This window comes from Leuciscus leuciscus (genome assembly GCF_965113295.1).
Source record: "Leuciscus leuciscus genome assembly, chromosome: 24".
In the NCBI taxonomy this organism is placed as follows: Eukaryota; Metazoa; Chordata; class Actinopteri; order Cypriniformes; family Leuciscidae; genus Leuciscus; species Leuciscus leuciscus.
The window spans coordinates 26,384,780-26,407,705 of record NC_138723.1 but is presented as its reverse complement, the minus strand read 5'-3'; the positions used below and the strand labels follow the sequence as shown (position 1 = coordinate 26,407,705).

Sequence of the window (22,926 nt, the reverse complement as noted above, 5' to 3'; positions counted from 1 at the left end):
TATTGAATAAAATAAAGATTATTGGAGTGTGTTTTAAAAGAAAATATTATTCAGACTTTACACATTTTATTTGCCATTTCATTGTAGCCAATTCTTTTTGAAATTTACTAGCGTTTTCTGAGTGAAAATTGGTTCAAAATAAACACCAATTTTTTCTTCAGCGTGTGTATATAAAATAATGGTGACACTCAAACAGTTCAATTTGTTAGCATTAAATAACGTACTAAGAATGAACAATACTTGCAGCACTTATTAATTCATTTCTAACTTGTATCTTTAATAGTTGTATCTGTTAATGTTAGTTGTTAGTTAATGCATTGAACTAACATGAACAAACAATGAACAGTTGTATTTGTATTAACCAAGGGTACGTTAAAGGGATAGTTCACCCAAAAATGAAAATTCTGTCATCATTTACTCACCCTCAAGTTGTTTCAAACCTGTATGAATTTCTTTTTTCTGTTGAACTCAAAAGAAGATATTTTGAAAAATGTGGGTAACCAAACAGTTGATGGACCCCAATGACTTCCATAGTAGGAAAAAAAAAAATATGGAAGTCAATGGGGTCCATCAACTGTTTGGTTACAGACATTTTTCAAAATATCTTCTTTTGTATTCAGCAGAAAAAAGAAATTCATACAGGTTTGAAACAACTTGAGGGTGAGTAAATGATGACAGAATTTTCATTTTTGGGTGAACTATCCCTTTAACACGACAACAATGATCTGAAAATGAATTGCATAACTGAAAAGTTCCGCGTACAGACGACAACGTTGTCTAATCGATCCCAGTTCGCATGGATCTGCGAAAATGATAGAAAACGCTGTATTCTGCTGCCAGGCCAGTAGTTGGCAATATCACTTTGTATAGAAACAATACGCACCTATAGACTGAACACGTAATACACATGCGCATGATGTCAACGTTTTCACAAATTTGAAAAAAGTTTACAAAAGTTTGCATTTTCAGGCCCCCAAAACGCTGTTGTTGCGTAACTGAACGGTCAAAACCATAAAATCTTTTCCATTTTTAGTTGAATAGAGTGTGTAATCAGCCTTTCATTTACACGACAATGGTGTTTTGGGGGACTGAAAACTGGTTTCGAAGTGTACGTTTTTGAAAACGATACATTATTGTTTCCATGTAAACTACAAAAACGCAACTTTGTGAAAACGGTGACGTCATGCATGTATTACGTGTTCAGTCTATAGACACATAGTGTTTCTTTACAAAGAGACATCGCCAACTACTGGCCTGGCAGCAGAATACAGCATTTTAAATCAATTTCACGGATCCGTGTGAACGGGGATCGTTTTGAAAACGTTGACGTCTGCATGCCAAAAATGACCATTTTTTTCTGTTTTAGTACATCGTTGTCATGTAAACGTGCCCGAAATTGCTCATAGTTATAGTTCATGTTAACTAATGCATTAACTAATGTTAACAAATGAGACCTTATGGGAAAGTGTTACCAAACTAATAATTTATGTCTAGTTTTTTCAGGTTGCTTGAGGTTATTCAGGAGCTGGTATATTAAATTCAGTTTAATATTGCCAGTCATTCAACTGTTTAACACGCACATGTTCACTGTGCTCGTTTTTATTAACCCCTCTCATTTTATTTATTTGGTTTCAAATCTATTCATATTTTTGGGCTGGATGCAGAGATGGGGCTGAAGATGTGTTATTTATCCTTGGTCAACAGAGAGGAAATCTGAGCGTGAAAATTCCCATGTCACCGATAACCACAAAGTCAACATGTCAATAATTCATTGCTCATATGATTTAATATATCAGCATTTGAATTATTTATTTTCTCTCTCTCTCTACCTGACAATCTACATTCGAGTCTCTCAGTACTTTCATATTCATTTCAATCGGATTGCCGCTGAATGATTTATGGGCGGCTGACTTGGCCATGCACTACATGTAAAAGGCCATCCGTGTTGATGGAAAAAACAAACATGGACACAGTCTGGAGTATTTGAGCAGCTCTCACCGGCGGCCCCTGAAGAGGAGCTCGGGAGCCAATGAACACTAGATGTGCAGGAGGATATAGAAAGCCACACAGGCTAAACAGAGCTAAATCAGAGACAAACATGCAAAGATTGTGGATTGCATGCATGCATGGACAGATAAAGCAAGGTTTAGCTCACAATATAGTCTTAAGCCACCTGTGGGAGACAAAACCCCCGCAAGGTGATCGAAGAACGGACCGCCCGAAGGGTGGGGGGTGGGGGCGCTTCCTCTATATATTAACAACTTGCACAGTCTGTTCAAAACTGGATACGACTAAAAGAGAATGTTAAATAAAGACAGAATATGAACTTTTGCAAACCTGAAGTTTGACAGCCACTGAAGTATGTGCAGGTAAACAAAGCAGCTTGACCAGTTGCAAATCAGATCAAGCATTGTAAAACTGTTTGTTTCTATATAAAGTTTTGTTGTGTATTTTGATCAACCACCTCCTCCTCTATTTATCTGCCAACATGGAAAACGTCCCGTATTGTAGCCTTAACCCGCACAAAACAAGACGTGGGCTGAGGTGGCCTTGGAGTTCCTGCAACATCTGAACAGACTGCATTGAAGATCATCTCCCGATTAGAAATATTATAAAATAATATACATTTAAACAGTTGAAATATGATTATGATTAATGCGTCTTTCAATTGATATATATTGAATATTACAGACAGATAGAGGAAAGGATAGATAGATAGATAGATAGATAGATAGATAGACAGACAGACAGACAGACAGACAGACAGACAGACAGACAGACAGACAGACAGACAGACAGACAGATAGATAGATAGATAGATAGATAGATAGATAGATAGATAGATAGATAGATAGATAGATAGATAGATAGATAGATAGATAGATAGATAGATAGATAGATCGATAGATAGATAGATAGATAGATAGATAGATAGATAGATAGATAGATAGATAGATAGACAGACAGACAGACAGACAGACAGACAGGTAGATAGATAGATAGATAGACAGACAGACAGACAGACAGATAGATAGATAGATAGATAGATATATAGATAGACAGACAGATATATATAGATAGATAGATAGATAGATAGATAGATAGATAGATAGATAGATAGATAGATAGATAGATAGATAGATAGATAGATAGATAGATAGATAGATAGATAGACAGACAGACAGACAGGCAGATAGACATAGACAGATAGATAGATAGATATATAGATAGATAGATAGACAGACAGATATATAGATAGATAGATAGATAGATAGATAGATAGATAGATAGATAGATAGATAGATAGATAGATAGATAGATAGATAGATAGATAGATAGATAGATAGATAGATAGATAGATAGATAGACAGACAGACAGACAGACAGACAGACAGGCAGACAGGCAGATAGACATAGACAGATAGATAGATAGATAGATATATAGATAGACAGATAGACAGATAGACAGACAGACAGACAGATAGATAGATAGATAGATAGATAGATAGATAGATAGATAGATAGATAGACAGACAGACAGATGACAGACAGACAGACAGACAGATGACAGATAGATAGATAGATAGATAGATAGATAGATAGATAGATAGATAGATAGATAGATAGATAGATAGATAGATAGATAGATAGATAGATAGACAGATGATAGATAGATAGATAGATAGATAGATAGATAGATAGATAGATAGATAGATAGATAGATAGATAGATAGATAGATAGATAGATAGATAGATAGATAGATAGATAGATAGATAATGTATTGTTGCAAAGCTTATTTGTTTCAATTAATACATTTAATATTATTATTTATGATCACTATTACATAGAAGTATTATTATTAATAGTAGTAGTAGTAATAGTAGTATGTGGTTGCTGTAGTTGTAATGAATCTTATTATTTGTTTCAGTCCAGTGGGGCTTTCTTTCAGAAGTGTTGACTGTCTCTTTAAGGGGATCGTCGTGTGAATGAGTGTCGGGTTACACCTCAGACTCCTCCTCCTTCAGTCTGTGAGGGTGTTTCTTCCTTCTGCCCCGCTCCGCTTCTATCATCCAGGGATACAAATGTTTCTTGATCCACATTCGAGTCTGTCATCGGAGCTGAATTATAAATATTAAACACACAGTCGGGGAGTTCGTGCGCCTTCAATCAAACCATGGGATTGACACACTGACACACGGAGAGATTTGGAAGAGAAACTCTGAAGCAACTGGACTGGCTAAACTTTGAATCCACACCTTTGTTTCGCGAAACTTTTTTTTTTTTTTTGGTGCATGACTTTTCGTCCTGTGCAGGAGTATCGGAAGATTCCAGCAGCCACGCGAATGGATATTAAATGATGGACTGTTTTGGGGGGTTATTTCAGTGTGGTTTAGTAGGAAGAAAACCCCAATCCCCAACCCACAGGCTTTTGATCTGATCATGGGAAAACTGGGAATGTCTTGTTTTTTCTAGCCTCGGCACATTCGCGCTTCTAAGATTTGGGGTTAGTTCGGATTACAGGGCTTACCAAGAGAAGAAAATTTCGTTTTAATCAGACTTTTGGGTTTTTAAGTGCCAACATGCCTCAACTAAACGGAGGAGGAGGTGATGACCTGGGAGCAAATGATGAACTTATTTCCTTCAAAGATGAGGGAGAGCAAGAGGAGAAAATATCCGAGAATGTGTCGTCGGAGAGAGATCTGGACGATGTGAAATCTTCTCTAGTGAACGAGTCCGAGAACAACAGCAGCTCATCAGACTCCGAAGTAAGCAAAACAGTTCTGTTACTTATCATTTCAGTGCACTCGGCATCTAATGCATGCGTTTAAGTGTTAATTGGGAGTGCTAAAACTAAACCGATGCTTTATTTCCCAAATGCAAGCAAACAGACAGGCGTCCTCGACCCAGACCAGAACTAGAAAGTTATGAGAAACAGAGAGAACACTTTGCGGAAGGTAAAAACATTTCGAGACGTATTCCATGTGTTTTCTGTGACTGTTTTAGGCACCGTAATGACAATTTATTCGTTTGCTTTCGCCCCTAAAGCTTTGAGACGACAACAAGATGGAGGATTTTTCAAGGGACCCCATTATGGTTATCCATTTCTTATGATCCCAGATATTACGAATCCATACCTCTCCAACGGATCGCTATCTCCCAGCACACGAACGGTACGTGCCATTTCGCTTTAAACGCAACTATCACCTTCATGACGTCACGCTGCACTCTGTATTATTTTCTGTTGTTCAAAAGTCGCCTTTCAGTGCGCCATATTCGCTTTCAGAAACCCCAGCATTTCCTTTGTTTGCGTTTAGAATCCCCTTTAATACTTCACTACTAGTAAATACCCAAGCAAGCTTCATGTTTCAAAAGTTTACCGTAGTTTCCCCCCTGTTACCACTTGTTGAGTCTGGAGCATGCATGTATTAGGAGGCCTTTCTGGTGCATTGCACAATAAGTCATTTACTTGGGCTCACCCGAGCACAAAAGAAGTCTTTATTTGCCGCCTCCAATGGCACGAAAATGGACTTTTCGCAGTGAAATGTCTGCACAATTAATTTTGTATTATCATAACAGGGGACAAACTGGAGGCAAGCCCAGGCAGATAGGATTCATCCAGCTTTTGGTGTCAGGAATGTGTCTTTACTCCCTTTGTTGTTGTGTGATAGGATGTTGCTGGGTTAGAGAGTTAAATTTATGACTGGGCGCATAGATTTCGATTGCATGTTTTTGTGGCTTATGTCATCAAGACCTTTGACTTCATTTGAGCCATATCAAGATTTTGTAGATAACTGCCATATAAGTTCTTCCCCATCAGTGAAACTGTCTTTCAATTACAGGGCAGTTAGGCAACTATTGTTATCATTAGTTACCGCTTGACGGCCCTGTCGGAGGTCTCTACTGGATGCCCATTATCTTAATGACATCTTCACCTAGGGGGGTGGTTTGGCTACCTGAACACCAAGCCCCCACCGAGGTGTTTGAATCGCAGGCAAATTGCTGCATATGTTTGCCTTCCTCCATGTAGCTTCATTGAAGGATATCTGGAGTGTTTTTTTTGCGCAGTGTTTGCCTGTTGCTCACTAAAGCAGCCATGTCAATGTATAAGTGATTAGGCATGCGAACGTAGGCTAACATGTCATTGTGGAAAAATTTCATCGAGCCTGTGGCGATAAACATTTGTTCATTGTGTTCATTGTGCTGCTTACTCGTGAGAATGCTTGAATCTGTTGGTCATGCACTTGGATATTAGATGTTGCATTAGGTTTGCTTGTTTGCAGCACAATGGTTTTTTCAACTCGTCAAATAGCATTATAGCCTGAGAATGGTTGCTGTCGCATGAGTGGTTTGACTAAGGAAAACAGGTTACCTTTAACAGCTGTAACAAAGAGCGACTGTGATTCTAGTAGATAAGATGGATAATAACATCTGACTTCTGGCCTGCTCGTGTGTATTTGTGTGTGTGTGTGTGTGTGTGTTTGTGTGAGCCTGAAGGCAACTGAGTCAACCATGTCTTCCTCAGTGTACAATAGAAAGGTTGTGTATAGTTTTGGAGTACAAAAGTTAGTGAAGCGCCACTCAGTCTATGAGGGAAAAAAAACATGTAATGTTACTGAACCGAAGCTGAAGATTGTTTACAGTAACTGTTGGCACTGGGTTTCGAACGTAAACACAACCTGCTATGTGAAGATTTTTCGAGGAACTTTATTTTCTCTCAGCAGTTTTGTTTTGTTTTAGCTTGTACGATGGAAAAACAGTGAAGGGTTTCTTGTAGAGGAGTTAGCGTCTCTCTTCCAGTTATAAAGGACCTTCATATACTTGTTCTTAACTGAGTTAGTAGGCTTTAACAAGGTTTGCTTTGACCCCAGGTTGAAGTTTCTTAATGATTTATCTTCCACAATGTCCTCTTTTCATAAATGCTAATTCAGCACTTTTGTAGTTTTCAACATCACCATCAGTTTAACAGCATTGCTCTTTGTTTGCTAATTATCACTTCCTTATTTAATAATGTTTCTTAATTGATTTAATTATATTCTAGTGAGTGCAAACGGCAGGGTAAAAGTCCAATGCTTTTGTGTGCAGATTAGTCAGTAAATTGTTGTTAGCGTTGTGAAGCTAATCTTGTTAGATTTTCTTATTTGGTTCTGTTGAGACTGCAGTGTTTTGTTTATTAATTTGGTGTGCTAAAGTTTGTTAGATGCTAACATATTTTATGCTATCTTAAATACTCCTAGGCTGTGTGAAATCGCCCACTATATCCTCGTTCACTATCCCCTACATTATTCCACTAAAATAGTTCACTTGAAGGAGTGAATGAAAACAAGTGATTGAATTCGGACACTGTGCGCACTGGAAGGTCTGCCGCTTTTGCCTAGTTTGTGCTTGCGGTTTAATAATTTGAAACCTAGCAAACTTGCAGCTCCAGTGGTAATGCAAAGGATTATCTTGAACTCTGTCATGGAATATAAACCTTAATTCAACAATTTAATAATCAATCAAAAAGCAATGGATGGATGATTCAGCTGCGGACGCCATCTTCATTGGGCGTAACCGTCACAGTGCATTATGGGTATTCTTTAGCCATTGAGTGCGTTTGAGTGTACATCGGTTGTGCACTTGTTATTGCATTGCATTATGGGATTGGTGGAGTGCACTTGATTGGTTTCGGACACCACTACAAATCGCTGTCCCCTCAAATAGTGCCCTATCTAAGGGTATAGCAAGCAAATGAACAACTTTAAAGCAAATGCATTGTTTTGGAAGCACTTCCCACTTGTGTATCCACTTCTGTAGAGTGTCGAGCCACACTATCCCACAATATTAATTAAACTAAAGTGCACTTATTGCACAAAGTAGTACTAGCGAGTAAGTGGCAAGCCCTTGATCGCATAACTGCGCTGTCAGAGCACGTCAGCCCTTCATGACTGGCGTTCTCTTCCCGTCCATCTTTCTTCCACTCTTTAAACTCTCTACTCTACAATGGTATTTTAAGACCTAGAAGACAATATAAAGTAAACAGAGGAATTGTCCTGCGTACAAGAGGGCCTCATTTTACATAAACAAACAGTGCTCAGGAGAGCGGCCCTGTCAACAGCCCAAGCCTTTTCCACACACTCAGCACTCAGAGACGGGGTGGGGGTAGATGGCGAGAGAGAAACCAGGCACCCCCCTCCAGCCCGTCCCACCTCCTCGTCTTCAGCTACAGAGGGGACATTGTCCAGGCCTTTAAGTTAAGACAGCATTCCTGTAGTGCAAGACGGTTCAGGAAAGCTGTAAACCGGTGTACGAATGTTTGCACAAATGACCGAATAAACAAAGATTTATAATTTTATCCCGAGTTAATGTGTTCTAGGGTAGGATGTTTTTTTTTTTTTCTCTCCTGTAAGGATAAACTAAACAAATCCAAATTAATTTAGAAATATTTCAGTCTCTCTTTTGCTGTTTAGAAGAAGTGTGCACTATGAATGCTGTGTCTTGTTAGGAGGCCAGGAATTACGTGAGACATAAACCAATTCTGCTTTTCCCCCCTTTTAATGTTACTGCTTCTTCAAGAGGCGACCGTTTAAAAACGTTCCTGCCGTTGGACGCGTTCCACCGAAGACCCTCTCTGGTAACTTGATTATTGACCGAGATTAAAACCAGACAGTTCCTTAAAGAAAGAAATGTCAAGCCAAACATTATTTTCCTCCTCTGGTTTTCCACACAAGCTTGGCGTCGCTCTAGACGTCTGATTTTTTTTTTTAGAACCAGGCAAAATAAAGACCTAATTTACAAACGTTCCTCCTTAAAGGAGAGTGGTTTATGGATCTGTATGTGAGGGCAAACCACAGGGGCTGAAGAAATGCAACAGGAAGTAGATAAAGGAATGCAGGGAGCTGTTCCCAAGGCCAGAGTCGTAACGCAGATCTCTTTCCTGTTGATCATATCACGTCCTGCGCTGGTCGAATGGAATCATTCAGTATTTGCTGTATTTTTGTGATTGCTTTATCTCTTTGGCCAATTATCTTCGTATGGCCCAGTGTTTACGATATAGTGTAGATTGCAAAAACACCGTCATTACACTGTGGTTTTAATCTGTTTGTGTTTTAGTTGTAATGAAGCAGAACTGTAGCTCCATCTAAAGCATCTGCGATTTATTTTATTATTATTTTAACTCTTTGCCAATAATTTGCCTGTTTCACATACAGTCCTGGAAAAAGCAAATTTTATGAATAAATGATATACTTTTTATAAAATATTGTGTATATGTGTTTTTAAAATAAAAATATTGTTAATTGTTGAATAATTTAAACTGTTTATACCAATTTTTCGCTATTTCTTTTTCTGCCGAGAAAACTGTACGTACGCCATTTGTAAGTTAGTGAAAAGTGTAAACACTGTGGCGCTATCAAAACATAGACTATTTGTTAAACATTTCTACCTGCCCAGCATAGACACATTGTTTCAGCCAATGGTGTGAGTTTGGGGCGGGGCTATTTGTTTGAATGACCAATGGCAGAATGGGTTTAGAGTCATTTATTTGCTACAGAAATCACCTTTTAGAAACTGATATTTCTTCTTATTAATCTCAAGAAAAGAAAGTATTATTGTATAACTAGTATAGTATTAGTATTAGTGTATAATAGTAGGCTTTATTTATTCATGCTTTGAAAGACTGATTTGTTATTCTGAAAATTTGGCGTTATACAGTCTTTTTTTAATACAATTTGTTTGTAACTTTCACCACGATATTCAGGTGTGTGTTTACCTTCTTCGTTGTAAAGTAATCTTTTCATTTGTCTGCCATCACATTGATTTGTCCTTGTGGGACTTTAACTATTCAGGAAACTGTGGGCCGTGAATCAAAATGATTACAAGACATATCAGGAATCTAAAATGAATGCAGTTAGTGTGATCTTTTAGGGACGTCCTCCATTGGGAGGAATATAACGGCTTTTTTTTTTTCGAGGCAGAATGGATTGGAGTTTCTCTGTTGGTTTAGTAAGTGTGTGTGAGCTGCTGATGTCATTCTCCATTGATAAGATTGCGCTGGCAGTGGTCAGCGCTCATCAAAACTCACTTCATGTTCGGTTGCATGTCCTGTTGCACAGTGAATTTCACAGACCCCCCACCTCCCTTTCAGTCGCAAAAAACAGCGAGCTCTCACTCAGAGCTGCGTACTGACTTCATGCATCACTCCATGCTAATAAAACTTGATTGTGCCGGGGATAAAGTTTAAGGGGGTGGGGGGGCTTCAGGCTTCATCAGTCTGGTATTTTTAACAGCTGTTTTCAGTTATTACCTCGCAGTCAGAGCTTCCTGGGGCCTCGGGAGGGGGAGGGAGGGAGCGGGGTGCAGGGGGGGTAGTTAGGGGTAAAGCATTATGGGAAAAAAACGAAGCAAGCTGTGGGGATGAGGGTGCCAGGTGGGTGAGAAAGTGGGCATGCAGCCAGGAAGCTTGTATGTGTATGTGTAAGTGTGTGTGTGTGTGTGTGCGTCCTGTTGGCTTGGTTGAAGCACGTGAACGCTGCGATAACTTATCTCATCGCAGCCCTCTTCGGTCTCACATGGCCTTGTTGTGCCCGCTGCTTCATGCCAGGCTGAAAAGGCCTAGGGGAGATCTGATATCAGCAGCCTCAGGATTTTCTCGTAGGGTGAGGTGTACTAAGCTAGAATGTAAGCTAATTCCTTGTGTGATCAGTTGCATGTGATATGGTTATTGTGCTGTGCTTTTAATTACTGCTGTCTTTCCACCCCTAATGTTACCTTTAGTACAAGGAATGCTTGTTGTCTGACATACAAAACCTGATAAATAAGTGATTGGCTGATATGGATTTTTTTTAAGGGCCGATTCCATCATTGTTGTCATTATATTCATATATAATCTTTAACAAATCTCATAATTAATATCCATTGTACCATGATTCCTAAACTTGATATAATTTAAGTAGTGATTTTAGTTTTAGTAACACCAGAAACATTTTTGAATTTCTGTCTTGTATTATGTTGAGATGTCTAATATAGTTTTGTAAGTTGTAAATCTTGTATCATTTACCTTATTGCTGACATGGCATTAAAAAGCCAATAAACATACAAACAAACAATCAATTTAATTTATTTAGATGAAATAAAATATGATTTTAATATCTGCCATCTAGATTAAATATTTTCATGAAAGCGATCAAGTCTCATCAGAATATTTGGAGTAAGCCGCTCAATTCATATGGATTAGTTTTACGATTTCTTTATGAACTTTTTGAAGCATCAAAGTGGTAGTTGCGTAGCTGTCAACGGAGGAACAGAAAGCTCTCAGATATAATCAAAAATATCTTCATTTGTGTTCCGAAGGTGAACGTAAGTCTTATGGGTTTGGAACGACATGAGGTTGAGTAATTAATGACAGAAGTTTAATTTTTTGATTAACTAACCCTTTAAGCCCACAAATAATTGTCCAAACATTGAAGGGAGTTGCTAGCATTAGCAATGAGTGTATGTATTATTGTAATGGTGTCAGCCGCAAGCTTCGCCCATATTGAGCGCCTTTCCTTGTCTTAAGGAGTCATCGGTGGAGAAGCTCTTTGTGGGCAGGGGCTTGGGGGTGGGCAGGCAGCCCTGATTCTCGTGTGAAATGAGGGATGTTCTATAGTGACTCTTGGCCGAGGCGCAGGGAGTGTATGGGAGCTTTTATGAATAGGGGCCTTTCAGTCGTTCAGTATGGCACTGAAAGGCTGAACAAAAGCCTAGAGGGTGGCGACTGAGAGCTACACGGTAGATCCACAAAACACTTCACTTTGCTGCGGCGTAGTCGTAATCCCTAAGACATCAGCCATTCCAACTGCATGCATTCAAGAAATGTCACGTAAACAAAGTGGACGGCTGACAAATCTTCGAGAAGTTTAACACCATAATTGGCGTTCAATTGACTAGGCTTATGGTTGTCAAAATGCTGGATTTGTTGTAGGTCTGGGAATCTTATTCAAACACAATGGCTGCTGATATTTTGTGGGAAGTTGTTTGGGAAGCTGTACACTAGATTGAATTGGGTCGTTTTTCCATGCGTTTGACAGTGAGATACATCTTCACATTGTTTCAGTTAGGGGTGAGAGGTCAAGGTTCACAGCCTGTTGACGTGACTCACAGTTGAGTGGGCACCAAAGTTCCCAGATTCCAGCAGGGGGGTCGTCGTTGCGCTCCAGGGCTGGGAGCTTTCTCCCGCCTCTTTCCCTTCTAAACTCTCCATTCGGATTTGCTCGGAGCTGTCAGACAACGTGTAGCGTAAAAAACAGCGGAGGCCTCACACACACCCTGCCGCTCACTTCCTCTCAAAAACGATGGTCCGTGGCGTGATGATTAATTAGAAAAGAAGAACAAAACAAAACCTTTGCTTCAGTTCTTTTTGGCTCCAGACATTCATTGGCCCGCCACAGTCTGGATCATTCAGATTGGTGGAGTGGAAGTGACATAACCGCTGGCACAAAAGGGCAGCCGTGTGATTGGAGGAGAATGCGCATTGTGTACCGTTGGGGGGTCCGCCACAGACGCAGCGCTTCTACTGCTCTCACCCTGACCACAAGGTTGAGAGCGGCTCCATTGTCACATGACATGTTCACACTGGACCACAAGCTTTTGTGTGTGTGTGTGTGTGTTTTTTTTGTTCGTACGTGAGAGTGTATGTCTTATCCAGCTGGGCCTTGTCGGTCAGGGCATGGGCCGCCCCTCCCCGCGCACAGCTGCAGTTTGGGCCCAGAGGCGCAGTTGAGGGCTTGTGAAAACCCCCTGAGCCTTCCTCATTTCTCCAGATGAGTACCTCATTGTAATCGACTGAACAGGAGTGCACTGATTTTTTTTTAATGTTCTGAACTTTTTACTTTTGTGTTACTTATAAACTTGTCTAACAGTTACATTCTTTACCATTGTTGATGTTGTAATCAATCAAAACTCGTGCACCATTGTAGGTTCTTATAAACTTGCTGAAGTGGTCACCTTTCCAAACATCCCTTAAAGTGTTAGTTCACTCAAAAGTGAAAATTCTGTCATTAATTATTCTCCCTCATGTCGTTCCAAACCCATTAGACTTTTGTTAATCTTCGGCACACAAATGAAGATCTTTTTGATGAAATCTGAGAGCTTTTTATCCCTCCATAGACAGCTACACAACTGAGACTAAATTCAATCTGTTCATCATCATAGTTTTTGTGATCAAGTCTCTTCAGAAAATTTGGACTGCACCACTCAATTCATATGGATTAGTTTTACAAATCTCTTTATCAACTTTTTGAAGCGTCAAAGTGTCAGTTGCGCAGCTGTTAATGAAGGGATAGAAAGCTGATTTGATCTTCATTTGTGTTCCGAAGATGAACGAAAGTCTTGCGGGTTTGGACAAAATGAGGGCGAGTAATTAATGACAGAATATTCATTTTTGGGTGAACTATCCTTTTAACTTGCTGCTGACATTAGTTCTTAATTTCAGTTTTTCTTATAAACTTAAAGAAGGTGATAACCATTTCAGTAGTTACATGTCCTAGTTTTGTTTGACAACATTGTCAAAAAAGTTAAGGGATGTAACCATTTAAAAGTTTAGGGGGTGTAACTGTAGGTTTCCAAAAATTTTTCCCAACATTTAACTTTTCCAATAGTTACGTCCCTTAACTTTAAATTCTGTAGTCAACCAAAAAACTTGAGTTCTTATAGACTTGTCGAAAGTAGTTATCTTTCCAACGGTTACGTCCTCTACCTTTGTTGGCGTCGTAGTCAACCAATACTTCACTTATAAACTTGTTTCTTATAAACTTGCTGAAATTGGTGACGCAGCAATTATAATGGTTACCAGGTGCTCCCAGTTTGGGTCGGGTAAAATGTTGGAAAATGTAGGGGATGTAACTGTTTCCAGCAGTTAGTACGTTTTCTAACTTTGTTGACTATATTGTCAACCAAAACTCATTAGGAGTAACTGTTGGAACGTTAATCACTTTTGACAAGTTTATATGAAACCCAAAATGGAGAATGTGTTTTTGTTGACGGCAATGTCACCAAAGTTAGGTGATGTAACTGCTTGAAAGTTTATAGGATGAAACTGAAGAAAATTTTTCCAAGAACTTTTTCCAGCAGTTATGTCTCCCAACTTTAATGCGGCAACCAACCAAAACGTGTACACCATTTTAGTTTTCTTATAGATTTGTTGAAAGTGGTAACTTTTCTAACAGTTATGTCCTCTACCTTACCTTAGTTGATGTGAAATTAGTGAAGTGGCTGTTGGAATGGTTACCAAGATCAACCATTTTTAAAGACACTGACAGGGATGGATTAACGCAATGGCCTACCTGGCACGTGCCCAGGGCGCTAGACCAGAGGGGGGGCCCTGTTGGGGCACCCAAAGGAACGTGAAATCAACTGAGGGGAACCCTCTACCTCAACCGGGATGGGGACCCCCTGGAGCGCGATTACGACCAAGGGGGGCCTTGCCTAGGACATTGCCTCGTCATAATCCGTCCCTTGAAACAGAATCATGGATAAAGAGTTTTGTTTGATGCAAAATGTTGGAGAAGCTGGGGGACGTAGCTCTGTTGACATTGTCATCAACCACAACTCTTCCTCCAGTTGGTGACATTAAGTATGACATTCATGATCAATATTCATGTTTTTTTTTTATTGTGCGACACAGGCGCCAGTTGTTTAGGTTTTATACTGTTTGCCCGCGATTGTAAACAATTCCTAGCATCGCATCTCGCCCTCTCTGAAACACTCCCACACTTTGTCATGGCCAATGTCGATGGTGCGTTCTCCTAGCCGCCCGGCTCCTAGACCCAACCTCGTGAAAAACCACACAAACACGCTGTGTGTACTTTAGAGCCAGTTACAGCTGCGAGCAGTGAAGTCTGGATTGTGTTAGCCCATGCACTGTGATTTATAAATTGTTTCTCAGGCCATAAATTTCCACTATAATTGCACTCCAAGCCCCCTTCCACTCTCCTCACTCTTTCTCTCCCCCCTTCTTTCCCTCTCCATCTTTCACTTCTTCGCCTCCTGCCCTTCCAGACGCTCACACACACACGCTCCGGAGGTACGTGGTCCGGCACTAATTGTTTGCAGGAGGGAACTGGTTTGACAAGGCAGAACGTTTTTGAAATTAGGCTGGGCGGTCACCATTGTGAGTCAGGGCTGTACGTCGCAGGTATGTTGTGTCATGCCTCCATATCGCCCCCCTTGGACTATTATTGCACAATAGCAGTTGTAAACGGTCTAAAGATAACGCTTCAGTCATTTAGTGCAATTTCGCAAAAATCTGCATGATTTCCTCTCCTGCATTTAATTGCAGAGGGATTTTTATTTTTTTTCTCCCGAATGTGAAATTCGTTCCCTCGGGCCTCTCTGTGGTAGATTCAAGTTTTATCCTTCGCAGCCAACAGGTTATAAAAAATATCCCTGTTTATTTGTTGTGCCTCGAGTTAGGTCTCCATATGGAGGAAAGCTTATCAACAAATCCGCTTTAAACGAGCAAAACTGCAGTGGCTGCTGTGTGAAAGTTTTCCAGTTCTGTTGCAATCGGGTGACATGATTATTTTTTATTTTTTTTATTCTTTTGACGCTTGGACTGGTTGTGTTTTAGCAGGAGGGGTATATTGGGGTGAAGTTTGAGTTAGTGTGTGCGTGTGTGTATGTGTGTGTGCTGGGGGGAGGTAGTCTACCAAGAGGACACAATAAGCCCTTTGTCTTCATTATGCACTTAGCATTTGAGAAAGACAAGAAGGTTTCTCTATTTTACTTTATCTTCAACTGTCTTTAATGCATGTGCATCTCGATTTTAGTAGCAATGTGTCATTTAGTCTTATTCAAATACTTAAAGTCTGCATTGTTTCAGTCAAATTATATTATTATTATTGCAAAATATAGTTATTATGATAAGTTGGATGCCTACAAAGTTGTGGATTACTATAGCGAGCACTTTTGGGTTATAAAATGTCTTTGTTATCCCTCTTGGCTGCTTGTGGGTTAACAAGCCCAGGCTGTTCATCGTAAACCTGGGTATAGTAGTTTGGACTGCAGTGTTGTAACCAGATACCGAAATACTGGAAACCGCATAACTGTCTTGTAATTGACTTTAAGAAGGGTGGCTGCATTTTGCCTTTGCAGAAACAGAACTCTCAACAGACAGCTTATTACTTTCTCGTGGTCGTAATTATGTGTTGGGTTTTATTTGACCTACTGTTTTGTCTTGCGCCACAATAACGCTCTTATTCCTTATGTTGTCAAAGTTTGTTTGTGCTTATCTGGTGAAATAGTACATGTCCATACAAGTGTATTTCACATTTTAATAATGAAAAATTAAATCGCACTAATATGTTTTCGGTTTAAAACGCATCTTTTCCTCTCCGCTTTGGCCTTCGTCCGCACTGAGACGGCGTTTTTCATCTTGCGAAAACTAAGCTTTTTGAAAACGCTTTCCCAAGTGGATAAATTTGAAAACGCAGTGTAGTGTGGACTGTGAAACAAAACGGAAGTATTTGAAAACGATGATGAATGTTTTGTCATGTGACGCATATTAAACTGATAGATATGAATGCTTATACCGCTATTGTTCCTGTTATGTAGGGCTGGGCGATTTTTACGATTAATTCGAATTTAGTGTTTTGCCACGATTTTATTATTTTTAAATCGAGAAATCGCGGTTTTGAATAAAGCGTTAGCAAACGTAACAATTAGACATGTTGACAATTCAGCAATGATAACAGTTAAGACAAGGATTTTTAAGATAAGTTTGTAAAATATTTCATGCATATTCTGTTTTACATTTACACCATGTTGATCACTTCATGTGTGGTGCACTTGGAATATCACTTTTTTTTTAAGCAGATGGTTAATAAAGAGTAAGTTACATGAATCATATTGTAGTTACGTTTTTAAGTTGACTAGTTAAACAATAAAAAAAATTGAGTCTTGAATCTGTCAATTGTTCTGAAAAAATCGAGATGTTTTTTTGTTTTTTTTTGCCATATCTCCCAGCCATACTGTTATGTGCTATTCACTTTCACTCTGTTGCTTAAGATGTTACTTTGTACACTCTATATATCGCAGTCCTGCTGAGATGACAGAAAATTTACTGGCATTTGCTGTCCTGGGGCAAAACATGAGAGCGGTTGCGTTTTAGACCAAACATATAATGTTGAGTGAGAGTGACCTGGACGCATCAGTGAATGCTGAGAAATCTTGTTAAATAAAATGATTCTGCCAGAAGAATAGCATGAGAACTTGATTATGTCTGTTCCATCTGTATCATCTCAGTGAGTTTTTATGAGGTTTTACGCATGCACAGTAAGGTGAATTTAGCGTTTTCCGATGTTTCAGTGTGTTATAAAACGAAAATGGTGTTTACAAAATGATCCGGATTAAAGCCTAAAGTGTGTTTTTGTGATCAGAAACTGAAGGTGTCTCCCAAAGGTAGTTCCTTTTTTTTTCTTCTGCAACCGGACGGTTGATGAATGCAAACTTGGTCTCTGTTGCCGTCCCTAAATGGGCCACATTGCCATGGAAACCCCTGGTCTCCGGATGGCTGACCTCTGAACCAGTTCTTTAAGTAGGCAGTGAATGGAGGGAGTAGTGTTATCAGTGAGGTCACAATAGTATCCATGGGAACTCGGAGAGCAACTGTCAGTCATGAGTCTTTCCTGTTGAAGCTGAAGCCCAGTTCTGTGTGGAATCCACTGGCTTGATGAAAAGAAGCACTTTAACGCATCTAATGTAGGCAGGTCAGTCAGCGCCACTGAACTACTGGAACAAACCACAAACATGTGCTCTGTTGCATTAGGATGATTTGCACTTTGATTGTTTTTTTGGATTTGTAAGTGAAGGTTATTTTTAAGTAGTAGTAGTATGGATGCACTGAATTTCCACCTGAGTTGCCAATAGCAGAACATTTTGTGTTTTGACTGATATTATTAATGGTGTAGAAAAATAGTATACTATTTAAACAAAATTTAAGTGTTGATATTTAATTTAAAATATGGCCTATAATTGATATAGTGACTAATATTTGATATATATATTGTGTTGACAGTTAAATTTTTTTTACAAGAGTATGTAAAATATATTTTATATATATTTATATATATATATATATATATAAATAAATATATATAAATATATATAAATAAATATATATATATATATATATATATATATATATATATTTATTTATTTATTTATATATATTTATATATATATTTATTTATATATATATATATATATATATATATAAAAATATATAAAATAATTATTTATTTATTAGTCTCATTTATTCTCCTTTCTTCAGTTTAAACCAGACATGCATCTCTTATGTATAAAAAGGCCTAATTAAACCGATTCTGATCATTAATAATAATAATCCTGGCCTATACCAAATTATATTGTGTATCCCATATAAATAAAAACGACATTGCAGAATATTTTGATCAAATTAATATTTGATTTCAAATTTTTTTTATTGTTTGGGCTAAATTTATTTTATGCTGTGGCCATTTATATGCACACAGGTTTGGATCCAGCATCTGCTGATCCCTTGTACATGAAAGTTCCCAGAATCTTGTTGAATTACTTCCTAATGTGATCGGTGGATGAATAGGTGATTTGTTGGTTAAATTACTGCAGTCCATCCGATTAATGTTTCTGTAATAAGATAAGTCTGCTTTAATGAGCTTCTCCTCCTCTGAGTTTAATCTCTGAACTCAGACTTCATAATTACATAATTTTTTGCTTGTTAATGTTGTTTTTGTTGTTCAAAATAGTTTTTCTCCTTCCCATCAACAGAAAGGCTCAGATCTCTAATTCATATTTGGAGGCGGTCAAGAATTCCTCTCCTTTCCCTGCAAATTAATTTCCAATTAGCACAGATAGGGGTGTCGTTTGCCTATGAATTGTTTACTTGATTATCGGAAACTCTTGCAGCTCTTAAACAAACAATAGGCCTGAATGCCAACCTGCGGTGAGGGAGGGCTGGAAACCGCCGCCTCTATTGTCTTTCCCTCTGGCAGCAGTGAAAAGAGCAGCAAGAGGTGTCGCTCGCATAAATAAATGAGTCAGGTGATGTCAGACCCCTCTGGCCGCATCAGGGCACTGCCCTATAGGCATACATGCATGTAATCCAGAGCCTTTTGTCTGGCTTAACTGTTCTGATGCTGAGATGTAATGGATTCCTTTGTGCTCCGCAAGCGTCCTGCTCCATTCTAGTGGAGGGTGTGTGTGGAATGGGTGAAAACATCGGGGAGAAATGTAGGCCATGCTTTGAATGATTGACATGACCTACTTGGCTCCGCCCCCCCACCCCCTCCAAGAACGTTGTGCTATTCTGTGGAAGCTGTTGCGGTTTGAGGTACAGCGTTTAAAATCCCCGGTATCCAAAACAAAGCCTGCGGTTGCAGCAACACATGTCGAGGCTTCCAGATATCCCTTTAAAGAGGTGTCTTCTTCTCAGTTTTGACAAAAGGCTTCATTTCATCCAGCGTGTGACTGTCAAGAGTATATTTGTGAAGTTTTAAGTTGTCATAATCCTGTTAAAGATCCACATCATCTTCGCTCAGCGGTGCAGAAAGTATTTAAGCAGCATTTCAATCTTTCTGTGTGACCTCTTGACATCAAGTAGAGAGCTACAAACCCACTCCAGGTGTATTTATGAAATTAAACCGCGTGAACCTGGTTAGAAGTATGTCTTCGGACTTAGCCTGCCTAGGGCAATGAGTGACATTGATTTTTTTAATAATTCAGTATCTTTTTTCATAATTAAGTATATTTTTAATATTCAGTATGCATGCTCAAGATTAATTTTTTATGTTTTATTTATTTTATTTTATTTAAATATCAGCCAGACAGATTATTCTGTGGATATTTGGCCATTTTGAGATCAACAAAAAAAATGTTTTTAATGCATTTATAAATATTAAATACATTTAAATCTAGATAGAATTTTTTTTAATATAAAAAATAATCAAATTTTCTGTAAATTAAATTGTATCATGCATGTCAGCCACCTTCTGGTAATGGTGGTATCAGCCTGTATTGAAACCTTTATTGGTTGACCACATATTTTTGACCACAGTTTGCAAGTATAGAATGTATTTTACAAAAGTAACACATTGCTTTTCATATAGTGATCAGGTTTTCTTACATGGTATTTGTTTGTGATGTTTTTCTTAGTGAGGCTTTGATTGATTATGTTGCTCAGCAGGTTGTCGCTGCATTTGACATGCATTTTGAGGGGTTCGTGTCTGCGCACCATTTCTTTTCTCTTCTCAACAAGAAGTCAATGTTGCATATTGCTAAGCATCTGCTCCTGGAATTATGGCTTTCAAATACAAATCCCCAGACCCCATGATTGTTTACTTTGGCCGATCTCCCTTTGTGTCTCCAGAAAAGCAGGGCACAGGTCCCTGCAGCCCGGTAGTCTGTGTGTTTGTGTGGGAAGGCAAAACTGAGATTGTATTTCAAGATAGTATGTTAAGTTTTCAGTCAAGTGATGGCGGTTATGATGGGGAAGGTAGATTGTATTTTTTCAGTCATCCGTCCACTTTAACTGCAGCTGCAAATACCAGAAACTTGCTAAGGCCTCCGACAAGACCTAGATGTTTCTCAAAGTGGTTCCTCTCAAGAACCGTTCACAGATGCCTGCTGAAAGCGGGCCACAGACTTAAAGGGATAGCTCACCTTAAAGGGATAGCTCACCTTAAAGGGATAGTTCACTTTGAAATAAATTTTTGGTATGTTTTAGCGTACCTCAAGGGCATCCAAGATGTAGGTGTCTTTTTTTCCGCAGTAGTTTCAATTTTGATATTTTTAGGTCAAACCGTTCTTGTCTGTCAGTCATATAATGCAGGTCGATGGTCACTGTCTCAAAGAGCATGCACAGAGTCCAAATTAAAACAATTCCCCGTCGTCCAAATTAACCAATTCCCCATCGTAAGTACACATTGATGGCCTAAGACACGAAACGAGCGGTTTGTGTGAGAAAACGAACAGTATTTATATAGTTTTTACCTCTTATACACAGCCATGTCGAAGTGATCTGATCTGACGTGTACGCAGACTGGTGCATAGATATATACACTAGATGTCGCCTTAAAGACATTCGTTCCAATGAACTGCCGTAGACAAGGCGACATCTAGTGTGTATATATCTATGCACCAGTCTGCGCACACGTCAGATCAGATCACTTCGACATGGCTGTGTATAAGAGGTAAAAACGATATAAATACTGTTCGTTTTCTCACACAAACCGCTCGTTTCGTGTCTTAGGCCATCAATGTGTACTTACGATGGAGAATTGGTTAATTTGGACGACGGGGAATTGTTTTAATTTGAACTCTGTGCATGCTCTTTGAGACAGTGACCATCGACCTGCATTATATGACTGACAGACAAGAACGGTTTGACCTAAAAATATCAAAATTGAAACTACTGCGGAAAAAAAGACACCTACATCTTGGATGCCCTTGAGGTAAGCTAAAACATACCAAAAATTTATTTCAAAGTGAACTATCCCTTTAAATTCTGTCATCATTTACTCACCCTAATTTCAAAACTGCATTACTTTTTTTCTGTGGAACATGAAAAAGATGTTGCTTGGACCCCAAAATTCTTCAAAATATCATCTTTTATGCTCCACAGAAGACAGGTTATACAGGTTTGGAACAGAACATGAGGATGAGTTCATTTTTGGGTCAACTGTCCCTTTAAGGACATTAATTTTGACTGTCTGGCCAAATTAGAAGTTGAACTTACAGCTGTCGTTTATCAACTACAGACAAGGGAAGGTGAAAGTGAACCAAACAGCTTTAATAAACAAGGCACAAGGTCTCGATTCATCCTGCCAGCTGTAAGGAAACTGTACCAGTCCCTGCTCATGAACTACTTTTGTTTTCCGCACCAACTAACTAACCCTGCAACTCCGTCCTCCGGACCATAATGTCTTTTCCATTTTTAGCCCACAGTCTTAACCAAACTTCCTCACAACAATTCCACTTGTGATGAATGAAGTTTAAAGGGAGAAACAAAGCCTTATTAACCCCTGATGTACCACGATGGTTGGTTGGTTGTAGGACATGTTTGGGTTGTTTACTATGAGATCTTATTGTTTTAACGATGGAATCTGCCGGAGTTTTGGTGTTGGATAATTTCCAATTTATGCCTATATGAGAGATTACACTGTTTTGGGATTTCCATTTAGTGTTGACTATGGTTGACTGCGTATATCATTGACTATTTTACATTGACTTGAAACTTTTGTGAAGCAGTTGCTGCCAAGCGTTTTTTTTGTTGTTGTTGTTTTTTTTTAAACTTTTTTATGATTAATCAACTTATGGTTTGCATTCATTTAAGTAAAAAAATAATCCAAATTTACTGGATTATTCAAATGTTAGCATTACTGCATGGTTATTTAAAATATAATCTATTTTATTCATTGCATTTCAGGCAAAAATGACTTTGACTGTGATACGAGATGTTGATCTTAAAGCCCACCCCTATTATATATGCTTGAATTTCGATGTATAAGGATTTGTCTACATTTATGGTGTCCCTTAAGTAGAACTATAAATTGGAAAGTGTTTTTGAGGTATATATGTTCACTATAACCCCAGATGCTTTCAGTCCCTAGACTCAAGAGCTTAGATACAGGAATGATGACTCCACAGGAACATCTGATATGGTTTGACTTCTACACAAACCAGATGACCGAGCCAGGCGGGGAAGCTCCGTGAAGGGTTGAAAAACTCGATTTTATAAATTGCTCCTGAAAATCATAAGCGCTGTATGCGAGGGGCCCCAGAAAAGCTGAAAGGCATCAAACTTTGACACACGCACTGAGCAACAAGGGCTTTCACAATAAATGTCTCCCTCTGTATAGGAAGTCCAGTCATTCATCACTGTGTGTCTCCTCCCTGCTCCTTCTCTCATTCCATAC

At 38.9% G+C, this 22,926-nt stretch overlaps 2 protein-coding genes across 2 annotated transcripts in view; both read left to right on the top strand.

Annotated features, from left to right (window-relative positions):
• Positions 1 to 4,040: 4,040 nt before the first annotated feature.
• The window catches only part of tcf7l1a (transcription factor 7 like 1a), a 30,813-nt gene continuing 11,927 nt past the window's right edge, over positions 4,041 to 22,926 (top strand). The window contains exons 1-3 of the mRNA XM_082157851.1: positions 4,041 to 4,767; positions 4,884 to 4,956; positions 5,048 to 5,172. Coding sequence (XP_082013977.1) covers positions 4,582 to 4,767; positions 4,884 to 4,956; positions 5,048 to 5,172 — 384 coding nt within the window. The 5' untranslated portion in view covers positions 4,041 to 4,581. The remainder of the gene's footprint in view (positions 4,768 to 4,883; positions 4,957 to 5,047; positions 5,173 to 22,926) is intronic.
• The window catches only part of dusp11 (dual specificity phosphatase 11 (RNA/RNP complex 1-interacting)), a 46,323-nt gene continuing 44,705 nt past the window's right edge, over positions 21,309 to 22,926 (top strand). The window contains exon 1 of the mRNA XM_082157861.1: positions 21,309 to 21,462. The gene's annotated coding sequence lies outside the window, so the exon portion shown is untranslated. The remainder of the gene's footprint in view (positions 21,463 to 22,926) is intronic.